General features: G+C 39.3%; 1 protein-coding gene across 1 annotated transcript in view; it reads left to right on the forward strand.

Moving 5' to 3' along the window:
- Positions 1-16,999, forward strand: part of LRMDA (leucine rich melanocyte differentiation associated) — a 935,990-nt gene that overhangs the window by 506,030 nt on the left and 412,961 nt on the right. Inside the window, exon 3 of the mRNA XM_077823336.1 lies at positions 15,695-15,821. Within this exon, the coding sequence (XP_077679462.1) occupies positions 15,695-15,821 (127 nt within the window). The remainder of the gene's footprint in view (positions 1-15,694; positions 15,822-16,999) is intronic.

The following is a 16,999-nucleotide window of genomic DNA, read 5'->3' on the forward strand; positions in this document are numbered from 1 at the left end:
TTACTGAAGAATTTGGTAACATGATGAGTGAGACCTGCAGTGCGTGCAGTCCAGAAATATGATTGCCCCAGGAACAAACTTCCTCTGTGTATGCAGTGTGAGCTCAGGGCCAGTGCGTTCTCAGAATAAGCCACTGCAACCCACTCACCAGATGGGGGAATTTAATGTCTTGGAATCCTCAGGCACCTTCTTATAGCATGAGCTAAAAATTTCACCAGCTGAAGGGGGGGAAGTCTTGAACTGATGTCCCAGTTGGTTTATAATTCAATACATGCACTCATATGTTCTCTACCAGTTAGTCAAAAGCTGGGGGGGAAGGAGTGGGGAGGAGCTTTGGCTGTTGTTGTTTTGCACCAGAGACAACTGGTTATTTACACTCTGAAAGGGTTCCAAGATGATAGGTAGCCAGTCACCTCTTTGTGTGTGGAGGTAATCAGTTTGAAAACCTGGGGAAAATGGTAACACAGTCAAGGTCATTATTTTAGATTAGACATTTACATAATTGAATGAACATGACAAACATGGCTTGAAGTAAACTACTTTGAATTAGGTACCTAACTAAAGAGAAGTTCAGTTAATTGATGTCTGAAAGGTAAGTCTTTTAAATTTAAATGTATACAAAATTCCATTAACAGTAGTTGCTATAGTTTACAATGATTTAGCATCATCCTGAATTAACCTATTTCCTGTTGTTCACCCCTGCCCTCCATGTTTTTCAGTGTGTATATTCTGATTGTCATTATTCTGACCTTGTTGAAAATCTCATTCTGTTCTGAATCTAATACTCCTTGGTTTATTGTTTCTCCTTTGGGCACTTTTGGTCTCTTATGAGGCCCTGTACTTTTTGTGATGGGAGGTGAGACTTAATGAATACTGGACCACAAGTTCAGAAAGCTGAATTTCATCACACAATATATAGGGATCTATACCTTCCTCAGTACTTTTTCCTAAACTGTGAAAGGGATTTTCCCTTTCGTGATATGGGGGATCATACTACATCAGTCATCCATCACCTTCCTTAGACATGGAAAGTGATGGCTCAATTACAACCTGAAACTTTTTACATTGTGGTGCAGAGGAGTAACACTAGATCGCCTTGTTGATCCACCACACAGCCCTGCTCCTGCAAGTGACTGTCACAGGCATTAGAGACTATTCATGTGAAGTTGCTTGCAAGATCTGGCCCCACAATTTTAAAGTGGAAATTAAGGTGTTTACTTAAATAATGATGGAGCGATGTTTCATTTTGTTGTTTTGGTGATGCATGTAAATACATGTAGTGGAATAACAACTGGTATTGTGTTCATGACACCTGTGCTAATTTCTACTTTCTCCTCCTCCCCTTCCCTATTACAAAAAGCATGCAGAGTGGCATGTCTTTTAAAGGTGCATCTAGTAGAGTATAATCAATAGAATTGTGGTTGGTATGTTCAAAGAACCACATGGATGGTGTATTCCTGCTGTATACCATATGCGTAGGCATTCATGCGTAGGCGTTGGCCAAATCATATCAATTAGTGATTAAGAAACAAACAAATTAGATCCTCTAATCTATCCTTCCTCCATTGTAGGATTGTTAGCTACAGGGTTTTTTTCTCCAGTGTTTTGTCCAGTCCAATTTTAAATATACTGCTGATTAATAATGGAATGTTAACATGCTGTCAAGAGGACAGCATCTAACATTCTCTGTGATGTGCTTATTCCTTTCTTTTCAAATGGCGTCGGAACTAGAGGAGACACATCTGTTGTCAATCATGTATGTTCCTGGGAAACTTCAGTGATTCACATGGCAGAGAGTGACACTTTGTGTCATTCTGGAGGCTTCATTCTAGAATTTTATTTTGACTAACTGTACTCACTATTAAGCACTTGCTGCTTCTGACACTGAAGCAATGAGGTAATATTTTTTTGCAATATATGAACAATAGAAAAATATTCAAATTAAAAGGGGAAGAAAGAGGCTTAAATGAGGATAAGCATTAAAAAAAACTTTGTTTAGGGAATTTTTTTAAATTACTTGATGGAGGTAATGTAATTCCTTTTTTCGGTTGGAAATTTTGTTAGTTAATTGTGAATGAGTGTAAAATGGAAGAAATTAGTAGCAGTAAAATGAAAAAAATTATCAAGACAACCACTTGCCACTGAATAGAAGATAAAAGTGTATAATCTAAGGCCCTTATCCTGCAAAGACTTACTCGTGTACTTAACTTTATGATGGGCGATCACTCGTTACCAAGTATGATCATCTTCCATGGGAGTTATGGGTCCTCAGGTGGCTAATAAGGCCAATCCTTGAACCACAAGTTCTACTGCAATGAGGGAAGATGTTTTCAGACTCAGCAGGAGGCTGTTGACCATGATTGGAATCCAGTCTCTCCTTCCTTCTGCGCCTCTTGTCCTCTTCAGCTTGTCGGCGAGCAAGTTCAAAATGCAGGGGACCATCACATAGGACTTTACTCCATTTTAAGCGATCCTGGGCAAGTGTCTCCCAAGTGTCAAATGTCAATATTACACTTCTTTAGGTTGTTCTTCAGTAAGTCCTTATAACGCTTCTGTTGTCCACCCACGTTATGGTATCCTTCTTTCAGCTGAGAGAACAGGACCTGTTTTGGGAGGCGATGGTCTTGCATCTGGACAACATGACCAGTACAGTGGAATTGCTGATGGATGATCATTGCGTTGATACTGGTGGTCTTTGTCTCTTCCAGGACGCTAATATTGGTGCGCCTGTCTTCCCATTTTATCTTCAGAATCTTACAAAGGCAGCGTTGATGGTGCCTCTCAAGGACTTTAAGGATTCTAAGACTTAACTTTATACATACTGAGTAGTCCTATTGAGCTTACACATATACAGATTTGCGGGATCCATCCTAATGGGAGTAAAGTTATTCATGTGTTGCCATTTTTACACTGTTACCATGGTATGGATGTAAAGAACAGGAAAATTTGGTCCATTGCTTGTATATGTACATTTTAGAATGATACACATATGTGAAAGACATGCTTTTAAGCAGGTAGATATCTTTTTTGGAAGAATTCTAATCACTTTTACAAGCTGGTTCAGTTATATAGAGGTCACTCCCATCCTAATTCCTGTTCCATAGACCTAGTCATCTGTTTACTAGCTTTTCTGGCTAAAAAACCCATTACAATAAGGAAATCTGTAACAAGGATGATAAGGATGATGATAATAATAATAATATGCTTTTGAACTCCGAGAAAGATGTGGGAAGGAGAAGGGCAAAAGGAGAATAAAATTGCAAAGCAAATATAACAGTATGTTTATACAACAAAAAAATGGATCTGTTAAGAAACTGAGATTATGCCAAAATTTTTGAAAGTGTGCCCAAAATTCAGTTCCTAAATAAGTGGCCAGATTTTCAAAAGTGCTTCTGTTGAAGTCAGTGCACTCTGCACAGTGCTCAACACTGTACATGTCTAAGATTTAAGAGCCTGACTTCAGGCACATGCTTTTGAAACTCTTGGCCTCAGTGTTAAGAAAAAAAAAAAAAAAAAAAAGACACAGTCCTGAAAAGCTTAAGCAAATCCCAGACCCCTGGACTGATCTTTTAGCTTAAACTTTTGTACACATTATGAACTCATTATAACCAATGTTTACTGGTATACCAGGCCCTTGGAATGATGTCAGTTTCATTTCAAAATTGTTTTAAAAATATCTTTCAAAATGTGAGTGAAGAGCAAATCAGAAATTAAATTTAAAGTGTTGTCTCTTTAAAAAAAAATATATATATATTTATTGCAGGGCAATATAGACGGTCAGTCAGGAGACATTCATATAAGGACGGTGAAGTTTCTTGCACTCGTACCCTTTTTAAAAATACCTTTTCTTCTAATAAACTCACAAGTTGAGTGAATGACTCGATCAATGTCTAATTGGTAAAACCCTACGTTCAATAAACAGTAACTGAATGATTTTACAAAAAGAAAAGGAGGACTTGTGGCACCTTAGAGACTAACAAATTTATTTGAGCATAAGCTTTCGTGAGCTACAGCAGCTTACTAGTGCAACAGTTTGCATGCTGATGAAGTTATTCATTCTTGCTGGAGAAAGTGTGAAGTGTAGGTAGACCTGATCAGAAACATTGCATTAGTGTGATGAAGCTCACTTTAGTAGTTCATTAGATCTATTTAAATATGCATTAAAATATTTCAGGGACCTATCAAACTGAGAATATAGTTCAGCTTTTAGAGAGAGATGAATATAGTGGCCGTTAAGTTTTAATTGTCTCTTATCTCTTGCTACTAAGGCAATAAAAATAAAAACTTTGTACAGAAATATTTGATATAATACATTATTTGCTGAGAATATTCTTAGTCAGCAAATCCATGCAGACAGGAGCGTATATTTTCTGCTTTTCCATCATTTTAATATGTAAGCTGTATGCTTTTAACAATCTTTGTGTTTTTATTGTCTGCTTTTAACGGCATTTAGAAATCAGTCTTCCTTTATGATACCGAAAGCTGCTGTTTGAGTGATTTCCACCCTCCAAACAAATTTGATAAGAAAATTAAAAATTTGAAATGATTCCTCTTGAATCGTATTCTTTTGCTGCCGTGCAGATCTGAAGTATTCTGATGAGACTCAGATAAGATGATGTGGCCTTTAGAGAGAGACACATCAAATATAGGCAGACAGCTCCTGTGTCTGGTAACAAAGACTGAGGAGGTCAAAACTATCCCAACAGGCTTGAGCAGGTCAGTCAGAGGCAATGGTTGGAAATAAAATTTGGTGGTGAGGGGGGCAAGGGGCGTGGGTCAAGTCCTGTTCAAAAAGTCAGCTTTGTCAAAAGCTTCAGTCACATTCTTACCTACAGGCAACCTCTGCTGATCCCAACTCATTAATCGAACTGGAGAGCCGTCTTGACCCTGGCTCCTTCTCTTTGAAGTGTGGTGTCCTCTGCAGCATGAGGAAATAATTTGCTGCCTGATTCAATGAGCCATCAGTAGAGCCAGCAGACCTAATGACATGTGAGAATATTAACCTCCCACTACGAAGAGCTGTGAATCTTGAGAGGCAGTCTATAATTCACCCAGCACTCCTGAGCCTTACCTCTCTGTCTTTGTCTCTCACTCATTTTCTGACTCACGTACAGAGGGAGAGAGAGGAGAGACCCTCTTGTCCTAAAACTTTATTTTCTTCAGTCGTGGGTGCCTTTCTGAGCTGCTCAGTAATGAGTTACTTTCCTTTTGCAGTTATATAACATTTGTACTGAAAACTAGACATACCTCTTAATGTAATCATTTCTGCTAAAATGTGACACAGGCTGCATAAGGGACATCAAGAAGATGGTAATCTGAATACTTATTAAAGGAGGCTATTTAATGTTTCCTTCTTTATTTTTCATGATCAAAGGAAAAAGTAAAAACGGGAGAGGACAAAGATGGCGCTAACATACTATTCTGTGTTGTGCATTCCAGCTGCCCTTGGTCAGATTGATTTCCCCTGTAATCCTCTTCTGCGTGGCCAAATACTGTATTTTACAGCAAGGTATATTCTCATCCCCTGTAAATGTAGTGTAAAGACAGATCCTGGGCCGAATTCTGCTGCCGCTGAAGTCAGTGTAAATTCCTGTTGCCTTCAATTGCAGCAGGATCTCTTCTAAGAGTAGGTTTCTACTGCTGGTACTAGTGATATTTATTCTATAAAGGAAGATTTGCAATAAAAGTGAATAGGGCCCTGTGCATTTACAACAGTCACCATTAAAATGTCAGTAAGTACAAACATTTGCACCACAGTATGTGAGATATCATTTCCTATTCAAGTGTAAGGAAAATACTGTGTTATCTCAGACATCACCATCTTGGTGAATGTTGATTTTTCTTCATAGTGACCACTATGTTATTGATGAATAAAAACAATATTGCAAATAGATGTACAGTAAACGAAGCCCTCCAGCGCTTTTTCACATTACTAATGTGGCTGTTGTTGCAAAGGCGAAGTGTCACTGCAGTAGATATGCAGGACAGTAAATCCTGGAGCAACTTTGGCCTCAAATACTTTGGAGTGTCCAGTGAGAGGGATTGTTCAGGTAACCTGCACTCTGCTTTCCTAAGTGAATAAACAAGATTGCTCATCACCCCATATAATCCCTGAATTATGAAAAAGGACATTGCTTTGGGCTGACAGTGTGTGAGGAAACTTTTTTATTTCACTAGCTTCTGTTGGTGACAGAGACAAGCTTTCAAGATACACAGAGCTGTTGTTGTTTCCTTTTGGCCCTCATTGATAAAATCACATCAGATTTCACTGTGATCAATATGGCAGCATTGAAGTGAAAGTTGCCTGCTGATGGATATGCTAAATAAATTAAAAACACTTCTTGCATTGAAATTGCAGGCTGTCTCCTGTAGGTTTGGAAGCCCCCTGTGACCCCAGCTGGGCCCTGAAAGGGCAAAGCCTGAACCAAAAGAACTTTCATTGGCAACCCAGCAGAGTTTAGGCCTACACTAGAAAGGGTTTGCTGTTACAGGTCTACCAGCAAATACCTGTAGTGGAGATGCAGCTTATCCTGGCAAAGGAGTGCTGTAGATGATATAGATATATCAGTTATCTGAATGAAATAAGATATATAGGCAAAGGGGCATTGGTATAACTGTGTTTACGCTAGGGCAGCGATTCTCAAACTTTTGTACTGGTGACCCCTTTCACACAGCAAGCCTCTGAGTGCGACCCCCCCCCTTATAAATTAAAAACACATTTTTAATATATATTTAACACCATTATAAAATGCTGGATGCAAAACGGGGTTTGGGGTGGAGGCTGACAGTTTGTGACTCCCCATGTAATAACCTTGCGACCTCCCTGAGAGGTCCCGACCCCGAGTTTGAGAACCCCTGCGCTAGTGCTTTTGGCCAGTATAAAAATGTTGTAAAGAATTACACCCTGAACGAACATTATTATATGAGCAAACATTTAGAGTGTAGATCTAGCCTTAGATTATGTGTGTGTGAAAAAGAGACAATATATGTGTAGCTGTTGGGTGGAAAGAGGCAAAATAGTCTTTTTACAGTGTGCATAATGAACATTATTATGCTTTGTTCCGTTTTTGCACGTGTGGTTTATTTTAGATGTTCTAAAGACACTTCTTAACAATGAAAGGGAGGGATTCAAATGATACGTCTGCAACACTTCTCTTCTCCTATCTAGCTTGAGCATCTATTATTTGTTCTCACCTCTCACAGCTGGTCACAAAAGCCAGTCCTCCTTGCCTCTCTCTGCTTCATCTTTTTTATTAAGTTTATTAAAACTAGTCAGATTATACTTTCTTATGGTAGAGGCTCTGCTTCGTCCATTCATTATGGTTTCTTATCTTGGCAGGCAATCTGAATTGAACGGCAGCTAGTCCATTATGCACATATGAAGCCCATCACTCCTCCAGCAATGGCCAATTCATCAAACATTTATCTTTTGCCCTCTGAGCAGTGCGTCAATTTGCTTGTCAATCCTCAGCCTTGGTTGTTGTGGAAGATAGGAGAAAAATTACTTTTCTTTCCCCTTTCTCACCATACTCTAGTAGTTGAAATGGGCTTTACTTTCTCTCCATGGGTTTTCAACTCCCCTTTTTCTGTACAAAAAGGGGAGGGGTCAGGTTACTCTCTGAGTTAGAGTGATAGAATGATTCAAAATGCTTCCAAGTAAAACTTCCATGATGGCACTGCCATTGCACTTCTGGCTGTCCCTATTTTCATCCCTGTTGTCAGAGGATTTTACAAACAGGGTTGAAACATAGCCCTTGTGTCCGGTTGGTGTTTGTTTTATATAACTAATTTATAAATCTTACATATGTGGTTTTTGAAAGGTAGAATAGATCTTTTACCAGTTATAATCAGTACCGTTTGTTGCTCTTACAGAATTAGGAAATGGCGGTGTATATGTCTTTTTTTTTTTTTTAATGAATTTGGAAAATATTGGTTTTGTTATGATCAAGTTTTTTATTAGGAATGGGGAGGAGATAGATGAGGTATATTGGTCTAAAACAAACAAACCAACAACCTCCCCCACATTGCTTGTTCCTTGCCAAATCATTTCAAGGGTTTGAGGAGAAGGATATTAAGGTCCCCATTCTTAGGAATGCTGCTGCTGTGATATCCGCACAGTGGTCCACAGTGACTTCCCCTGAGTTGTTGGTTACAAATGGCCTTTGATAAAGTATGACGGAGTGCAGTAGTCTGTTGTCTAGTGGGTAATTCTAAGCCATGTTTTAAAATAGAATTTATTCCATACTATTTATTTGCCCATTAGACCACTAAGATGACTTTTTATGTTTGTTTTCATTATACATAACAGGGTGTATTTATATAAAAATAGCCAATACACCCTGTCATGTGACCTCTCATACTCTTCCACAGGGAAGATTATATTCTAGATTGTCATTTTGTTCAAATTATTTTAAAATATAGCAATATAAATTGAAATCCCACAGTGTTTAAATAATCCTAAGGGTATGTCATAAATCAATTTAAAAAAAAATGAGGGTTAAGAATGGAGCTTTTCATCCTGAAGAGACCTGTGTAAAACGCATATAAAGAAATCTGAAACTGAAAGATTCATTAAAAAAATCCTTCCAGTTCAACAGTTCGTGGTTGGAGGTAAAAGGCACGAAAAGATGGTCATTTCATGTAGATTTGACTGCCAAGCAGGAAAATGTTGATGGAAATAGCAGTTTCACTTTGCGTGATGAAATGGTTATTTATTATTTGTATTGTGTTAGCTTTTGAAGGCTCTAACCTGGATTGGTGCCTCACTGCACTAGGTGCTGAATATGCACTTTTGAAGACAGTCCCTGTCATAAAGAGCTTACAAACTAAATGTTGCAAATCGTTTGTTTTATCGGGAATCTTACAATATTTGGAGTTTTACTCAAAGCTGCAACTCCAGGAGTGAGATGATGCAAGAAAATCTCCTTTTTTCTATAAGAAAAAGTAAGCTTCTAGTCTTTATGGTTGTACAGAGAAGTTTGAAAACATGACCCAAATGCACCTACGGGCTCAAAAACCAGAAGAGAGAGTTGGGTTTTTTTTAATCTCATGATTTTTAAGCTATTATTGATTTCTTGGAGGCCTGAATCATCATTTTTGGACACTTGGGATTGGTAGTACTGCATACTCTAAGCCTCTAAGAGCAAAATGTGGGGTTGTAAAACTAAGTAAACTAGAGAGAACATGTTTTCAGGAACCCTGCCTGCAAAACAACTGATTCTTGTACAGCTTTCAGAGTAACAGCCGTGTTAGTCTGTATTCGCAAAAAGAAAAGGAGTACTTGTGGCACCTTAGAGACTAGCCAATTTATTTGAGCATAAACTTTCGTGAGCTACAGCTCACTTCATCGGTTGCATCTTTACAGCTTTATTACTTAACTTGTCTTGTTGGGCCCTGCCATTGCTGTATGTGTGGGACCTAATGTCACACGCGTACACACATAGTCTTGGATGCAGTGTCTGAGCAAAGCAGGCAAGTGAGATTATCCATTCATTGTGTGTCTAAGAGTGTGTGCCGTAAGGGAAACAGCTTCTTGGATACATTGGGCAACCAGTTGCGGATGAAGGGTCAACTCCAATTTTTCCTGTGATTTTTGTATGTTAGTATCACAAGCAAGTAGTATGCAAATCTAATTCCATGAAGACTCTCTTTAGGAGGAGGGCTATTTAGTGGTCACTGCCCATCCTCCCCCTTCACTTCTTCCTTTCTCCACCACTCATCACAGGCCTTGTTTCAGTTTTGGTCCAATGGGAGGAATCTGGAAACAGTTCCATCCAGATACCGTACTGCCTCAAGTGGAGTGATGCATGCTGCAGTCTTCCAGGGATTGAGGGAGCAACCTCAGTGCTAACAGCCCCAGCGATCTTGGAGAGAAGATGGCATTTATTATTGAAGTGCCACCCCTGTGTATGGACCACAAGGACCTGGCCCCTGTTCTTTGGGGATTACAGTCTATACTGAGGCCTGGCCTACACTAGAAAAGGTTTGCTGGTATAGCTATACAAGGATAGCTATATTGGTAAACCCTTCTCGTGTAGACATGGTTTATATTGGCTATATAGTTTATGCCATGTCCTCAAATAAAATAAGCTATACCAGCAAAAGCACTCTTCTGCCAGTATAACTGTATCTACACTAGGGCTTTTGCTGGTATACAAAAGTTTTAAAAATATCAATCTCACCCCTAGGCACCATTACTATACTACCAAACATTTTAAGTGCAAACCTGGCTTGAGAGAGAGTGAACTACAGACAAGCTGCTATGAATTATAGTGGGAGAGGTTATTTTTAGATTTTGTAGATTTAATTTTCATCATTAATGGGTCTGTAACAACACACTGTAGCTTAGCTGACACTGACGTGATTTAAAGAGGGATTTGAATGGAGAGAGGGAAGATGCTTGGCGTTAGAACTGAACCCAGAGGCATCTTTGTTAGTTGGATTTTTCTTAAATTGTATTTGTAGTTGAGAAAAAAGTCCAGAATAAAACCTGAAAATCAGGCAGCCGCATCTGGTTTGTGGTATGGTTTTGAATGTGGAGTTTAGCCCAGCTTTGTAAACCTAGCTAAAAGTTTAATGCAAACCCCTTTTTGTCACACAAGTGCTGGGAATGGATTTATTGTTTTGGTTGAGTTTTGCTTCAGGTTTTCAGGTTCATTGGAACTGAAAGTGAGACTTAATGTGGAGTCAGAATAGGGGGAACTGAAACTCAGAGAAAGTTCTGCTGAATCCCCCCATGTGAATTTGATACACCAAGTTACAAATGTCTCCGTTTATATTATGGATCTCTGTTGTGGTGGTGGTGGTAGTTAAAGTGCAGGACTGGAAGTTGGGAAACCTGGGTTCTGTTCCCTTCTGTCCTCGAGAATTGTTGGGTGTCAACTGGGGCTAGTCCCTTAATCTCTCTCTCTCCGTTAGTTTTACCCTCTGTGTAATGGCGATTCCTTGCTCAAAGCAGTTTTGTGATGCTTAATACATTAACATTTGTAAAATGCCTTAAGATCCTTGGACAGTTGATGCTATAGAAGTGCAAATCAGTCTTATTTTCTTTAATTTAAATACTGAAATTATGATTAGTGCCTCATTGTGGGCTGCTGCTTTTTTTTTTTTTTAATCTGCTAAGAAATTAGAAAGGCCAGGAGAGAGAGATTTAAACAAGCTCTCCTCTCCTAACAACTCTGTTTTTAACTTCTGGTAATGGCTACCTGTTGTCACCAGAGCCCAAATCAATTTCAAGGGAAAAGCCAAACTCTCTCATTTACATATGGTTAACTGCCCTCTCTTTTTCCTGTTAGACCAGAAAAAAGTAATTAGGAACGAGTCAGCTGCCTTATTAAGAGAGAGAAGGCAGCATGTTCTCTTTTAAATATACTTCTGAGCACACTGTTATTTCAGGACAAGGACAACTGCATAATATGGAGGTTTGGTCATTCTTGGATGAGATAACATTGCTTTTTTCTCTCTCAAAATCCTGTGAATGCACAGCCAAATATTACCAATAAGAGGAGCTGCTATTTAGTTTCAGTGTAACCAAATCCGTTTCCACATCAAGCCAGAGGGACTGGATAAAATAGCATAGTCGACAATTACTGTGCCTATGCACAGAAAAATCTCTACAATGACATTCCTTTATGATTAAAACTTTGCTGGAAATCATGAATGAATTATGGAAAAGCGAGCTGGGAGAAATCAGACTGATTAGCTGAAGGACTTGGATAAAGGACGTTGCTGAGACCTTTGTATTATAAAGGATTATTTACTGTCTGGTTACAGAACATCTTAAGTCATTTTGCAGAAGGAGTCAGTTGCCTGTTTAGCGCACTGTTTTTGTAAGCTAATGAGGGCAAAGCATGAGCCATAGGCAATGATGCTGTGATATTAGCTGTGACAGGGAGCTTGATCATAATTATCTTAACGAGGATAGGGTTAATTACAGTGGAAACTTAAAGTTCTTTCTGTACAGATCAGGCAGAGCTGAATACATTGTGATGTTTTGTCATTTTGATGTGACTTCAGAAATTGCAATGGAAATCTCTTGGCAGCACTTGCTCTCCTCTGGGAGTGGAGTGTGAGCCCTGCAATGAGGTAACTGAGATGGTACCTGTGGGTGAGATAATGGGCAGCTTTCATGTCATTAGAACAGGGAAAAAGCAACCTGCAATACAATTCAGTGATGCTTATTAGCTTTCTAAACCAACTAGGGAAAAGAGCTAGCTGCCACTACCCCTTATGTCCTGGTTCTATTGTGGTGGTGAGGCGGTGTTTGTTAATTGACCAAGACGGGAGTTGCTCCCCTGCTATGAACTATGAGGAAGCATCCAAGATTTCATTTTAAGATGTTGCTGTTTCTCAGAAAATTCCTCCAGTTTTCTCTGTGTGTCTAGGTTTTGTTGTTGTTGTTTTGTTTTTTTACCATTCTTCTCACAGTGATATAATTGCTGCTTTTGCTGTCTCTTTCACCCCTTCACTTTTGGGTATGTTAATAATAAAATATTTTGAATACAATAATGTGTTCCTTCTAGCACTCCATTGAAAGGGTAATATTCCATGTCGTACTTTTATGGCACCTGTCACCTGGGGCCCTCAAAACGTTTTCCAAAAATCTGTTCGGACTCACAATACGCATGTGTCACGTAGGCAGGTTTTCTCCCCACTCCACAGATGACAAACCACAACACACAGCAGTTATGTAACTTGCTGAAGTTCAAGCAGCAAATTGACTCTGGAGATCATACTTAGAGCTTATCCTTTTCAGTCCCAGGATATAACTACTAGATGACATTCCCCTAATATATTATGATGAGGATACACCTGCACTTTTATATAGATTTGATAACTGTTATCACTCATGATAGCAAACAAAATTTCTTCCTTGTTTCCTCAACAACTTTCAAATGAAGTTCTTTTTTGATTCTTTAGTGGGGATGGGAGCGGGGGAAGCTGATAATTCTGTGAATAGCAAAATAACATACGGATGTAAATTTATGTTAATTGTCTACACCCTCTCTGCACTGTAGCAATCCCTGCCCTGTCCCTAGGCTCTGAATTTAGCTGATTAAATCACCAAGTGCACACCATGCTGATGACATGAAAACAACAATTAATAAGCAACCCCCTGTGTAACACAGCTCCTTTTTAACTGAGCAGTTAATAACATTACATGGCAAAAATTATCAAAACCAGACAGGTGTAAGGGGATTTACACACAATTTTCTCTACTCATCTATGAAGCTAGTACCATTGTACGCAGCCTAAGATTTAGAAAGAAAGGCCATTTCAATAGGCAACTCCCTCTAGTGTTTCAGGGCCTTTGTCCCACTTCATGGCTTGTCATTTTGTTTTATGCCTCCCCTGCAGCAATGCTGGATGTATGCTTTCTTCTCCTTGCCAGTTGCCAACCATTTGCTGATTCTCATGATAAAGGCATTATATTTGCATAACATAACTCAGGAACAATGTGTATTTGATGCTGACACTGACCAGAACCCAAGCAATGTTTATTCACATAGGGTCTATTAGCGTCCCATAAGGCTCTGTGGCGCTGACAGAGAAGTGGTCTATTTTGAACTCCTTTTGGCAAGCAGAAGCCTTATATTAAAAAGTGAGGGTTGGCTATACTCCGCTATTAGCTATTTATATAGTAAAGAGTGTTAAGGGGAATTTTCTAAACTAGGTTCGTCAAATAAACAAATTAAAAATCATAACAGCATAATAAATTAGCTCCTACCTCCTCTAGATTGCTTTTCTTTCACCGGTACTTGTGCAGAAGCATTGGGGCAGCTCTGGGTTCTAATCCTGATCCTGGCAGGAGCCAGGTCTGTATGGAGTGCTTTGCTGGTATAGCTATGCCAGTACACTATACCAAAAAAATGCTCCTAGTGTGCATGCAGTTTATGCTAGCAAAACTGCTTTTGCTGGGATAGCTTATTCCAGCCACCTCCCTGCTCCTTCCCCCACTAAACCCCCCAAACAAATAAAATAAGCTGTGCGTCTACACTGGGGGCCTTTGCTGACACAGCTATGTGGGCTAGAGATGACACCTCTGACTGGCATAGCTATGCCAGCAAGAGGTTATAGTGTAGACCTGGCCAATGACTTGCTTTGGGCAAATTCACTTAACCTCTGTGTACCTCAATTGCCCATAAGTACAATGGGGTTAATGATACTTAACTATACTTCCCACAGATAATGCAGTGTAAGTGTTTGAAGTCCTGTGAGAGCCTTAGACTGAAGGTGCTGTTTAAGTACTTGAGTGCTGGTTTTTACTTTTGAATATTTATAACTAGTAGACAGTGCCCTTAAACTTTAGTTTGAAGGTTGCAGGTTTGACTTCCCACATAAGAATTTTCAATTTGCACCCTCTGACTGTGCTTCATAATGGCAATGGGGGAGGCAGTGATACATCTGCAGAAGCAGCATCTGGGTTTTTGTTGACTTGGTGGACATTAAATTAATCCACGCAATTAAAAAATCGCATTTCATCCTAACTGCTGCATTTTCCTCCATTAGTGACATGTTCCATATCTCTCTCTAAGAGGCTCACCTTATTTTTTTTTAATGGACCTTTGCGCAAAGAAACAAAGAAAGAGGTGGGGAGTGGAAGGGGGAAAATACCCCTAGTATAAATGTCATTAGAAAATGAATAGTGTAGACTGCATCTCCCTTATTCATCACATTTTATAAAACAGCCAAGAGATACAGTGATGATCTTCCCACTGGTCGGCATAGTAGATCAGCTGTCAAGTCATGCAATCTCAGCATCTCTCTAGGTGTCTGGTAGGTGAATGAGCTGTGAATGTGTGGCTGTTCATTTGCTCCATATAACCTGCTGTCTCTCTTGATTAATGTGGGTTTTTCTCCCCTTACCTCCCTCCTTTAGGAATGTGCAAGCCTCTGAAATTAAGAGTTAACTTTGGAATAAGTGCCTCAGCAGAGCAGGGAAGCTAGTTTGTCAATATCTTCCTCTACTTTCCTAACTGGGTGGTGGTTTCTCACAGATACCTGGCATTTGCATTTTTATGCTGTAAAGTTCTTGTTTTTAAAACTGCTTTCTACAGGGGTTGGGGCAGTAGGCTTTAAAATCAAAGCATATGGCTTCTGTGTCTGGAGCAATTCTGCAAATATGAAGCATTTTATGTTGGTCTCAGAGATGCAAGCAGTAGCAAATTAAGTAGTTAATAAAAAAGAACAAAAATCCCCACTGCTTTTCCTATAATTGCATGTAAGGTAACTGCTAAGAAATGATACTTGAAGTTGGATGTATTTTTGTTGTTGGGGTATGATATTTCTTGGCAGAAATGATGAATGATAACTTAAATTTGTGTCCAGGGAATGAAGGTGAACTGTGACAGAGTTATTTATCTTGGGAATGGAGGTTAGGGTCAGGCGAGGCTGGGTGCCTGAAGGCACAAGACATTGACAAATTCATCCTGCAGGCCCCGTATCTGAAGCCTTTTGTTTTGGATCCTGGCTACTCACTAAGTGACCCCCATCCTTCATCCTGCCAGCATGTGAAGGATGTGTTGCCGTGCCAGCATTCCCCTTGCCACTAATTCTTGTCATTCACTCTCCTGACAGGGCCAAACCAAAACTGTTCCCTCTCTTGAAAGGGAAGGTTAAAATATTTATTTCAGCTCATAATGGCCTCTCTGATTTAATGGAGTATCATTTTTCCTGTTGTCTTTGTCGTTTGCAGGTCACTAGAAGGACTAAAAACATTCAGTTGCCTGGAAGAGTTGATCTTGGACAACAATCTCCTCGGAAATGACCTTTGGTTACCCAGGTTACCTCACCTCCATACCTTAACGCTCAACAAGAACCAAATATCCTTTCAAAGAAATACCTGCAAAATGTCAAATGAGTTTTATGTGTCAGCCAAATTAAAGTATGTGAAATATAGTTCATGTGCAGACAAAGCAGCCTCTCTCTTGGCACCTGGAATACTTCACAGTAATTTATTATAGGTCATTCATAAATGAAATGCACCATTATATCTTCCTGTTGCTCCATTTTAGAGTGAGATCTAAGTTATGGCTCTGAAGGAATCTTTTTTAATAGATAAAATAGAGAAAGAAAATAATGTCAATGCTGGCAGCATGCAGCAGCTCCTGTGTTTGCTTGGGGTTTTGTTGCAGGCTGACCTCTAGTGGAATAGAGCATGCAGTGAAACAGCATAAACTTTTAATACTTTGGATACCTCTTTTTAAAACAAAAAAACTCCTTGGATGTAGTGATCTGTTAATGCGGTTGGTCAATATGAACAGTTTGGTAGCTGTTGCGCATGTACAGTTCTGAGTCAGTCACTGAATTTATGACTTTCCCATTAGCTACCCCAAAAGATGTAGGCAATCTAAACCTGGGTCCAATTCAGTACGACATTTAAGAATGTGCTTAAGTCCATCGGTAACCAGCAAAGCACTTAAGCATGTGCTAAGTGCTATTAGAAGCAATGTTTTAGTGTGTGTTTGCACACGCCTATAGTCACCAAAGTTAGAGGTGATCAAACTGTGGCCTGAAGTCAAATGAAGCCTGCAGAGTCCTGAAGCATAGACCATGGAGGCCCCTTCCTTGTAATGGCAGTATAAGGACAAAGCTGCTCAGGCATTTATTACAATAAATGCAAACAGAAAAGCAATTTATAGTCCTGTATTGTGGCGCATAAAAAGTAGCTGCAAATATTACAGCTGTACACATTTATCTTTGACTTTTTAAATTTAAAACATTGAAAACATATGAGCAAAATTAGGTGTAATCTTGGGGTCCGAATAACTTGCCATTGCAGCCTTCTGTGTTCCAAAGATCACCTCTGTACTAGTTTAATTTGGTTGGATTTCTGGTTAATGGCAAGGTCCTGAGGGTTGGATATAGACAACTATTTTGTTTTATTATTTGCTTTTACAGTAAAACCTTGATTAAACACACTATGACACAGCACAAACCAAAAAATTCTCGCTGATCCTATCCATGGTACAAAATCTGATGAAGCATTCCCCCCGCATGG

Source organism: Eretmochelys imbricata, chromosome 7 (assembly GCF_965152235.1).
Source record: "Eretmochelys imbricata isolate rEreImb1 chromosome 7, rEreImb1.hap1, whole genome shotgun sequence".
Taxonomy (NCBI): Eukaryota; Metazoa; Chordata; order Testudines; family Cheloniidae; genus Eretmochelys; species Eretmochelys imbricata.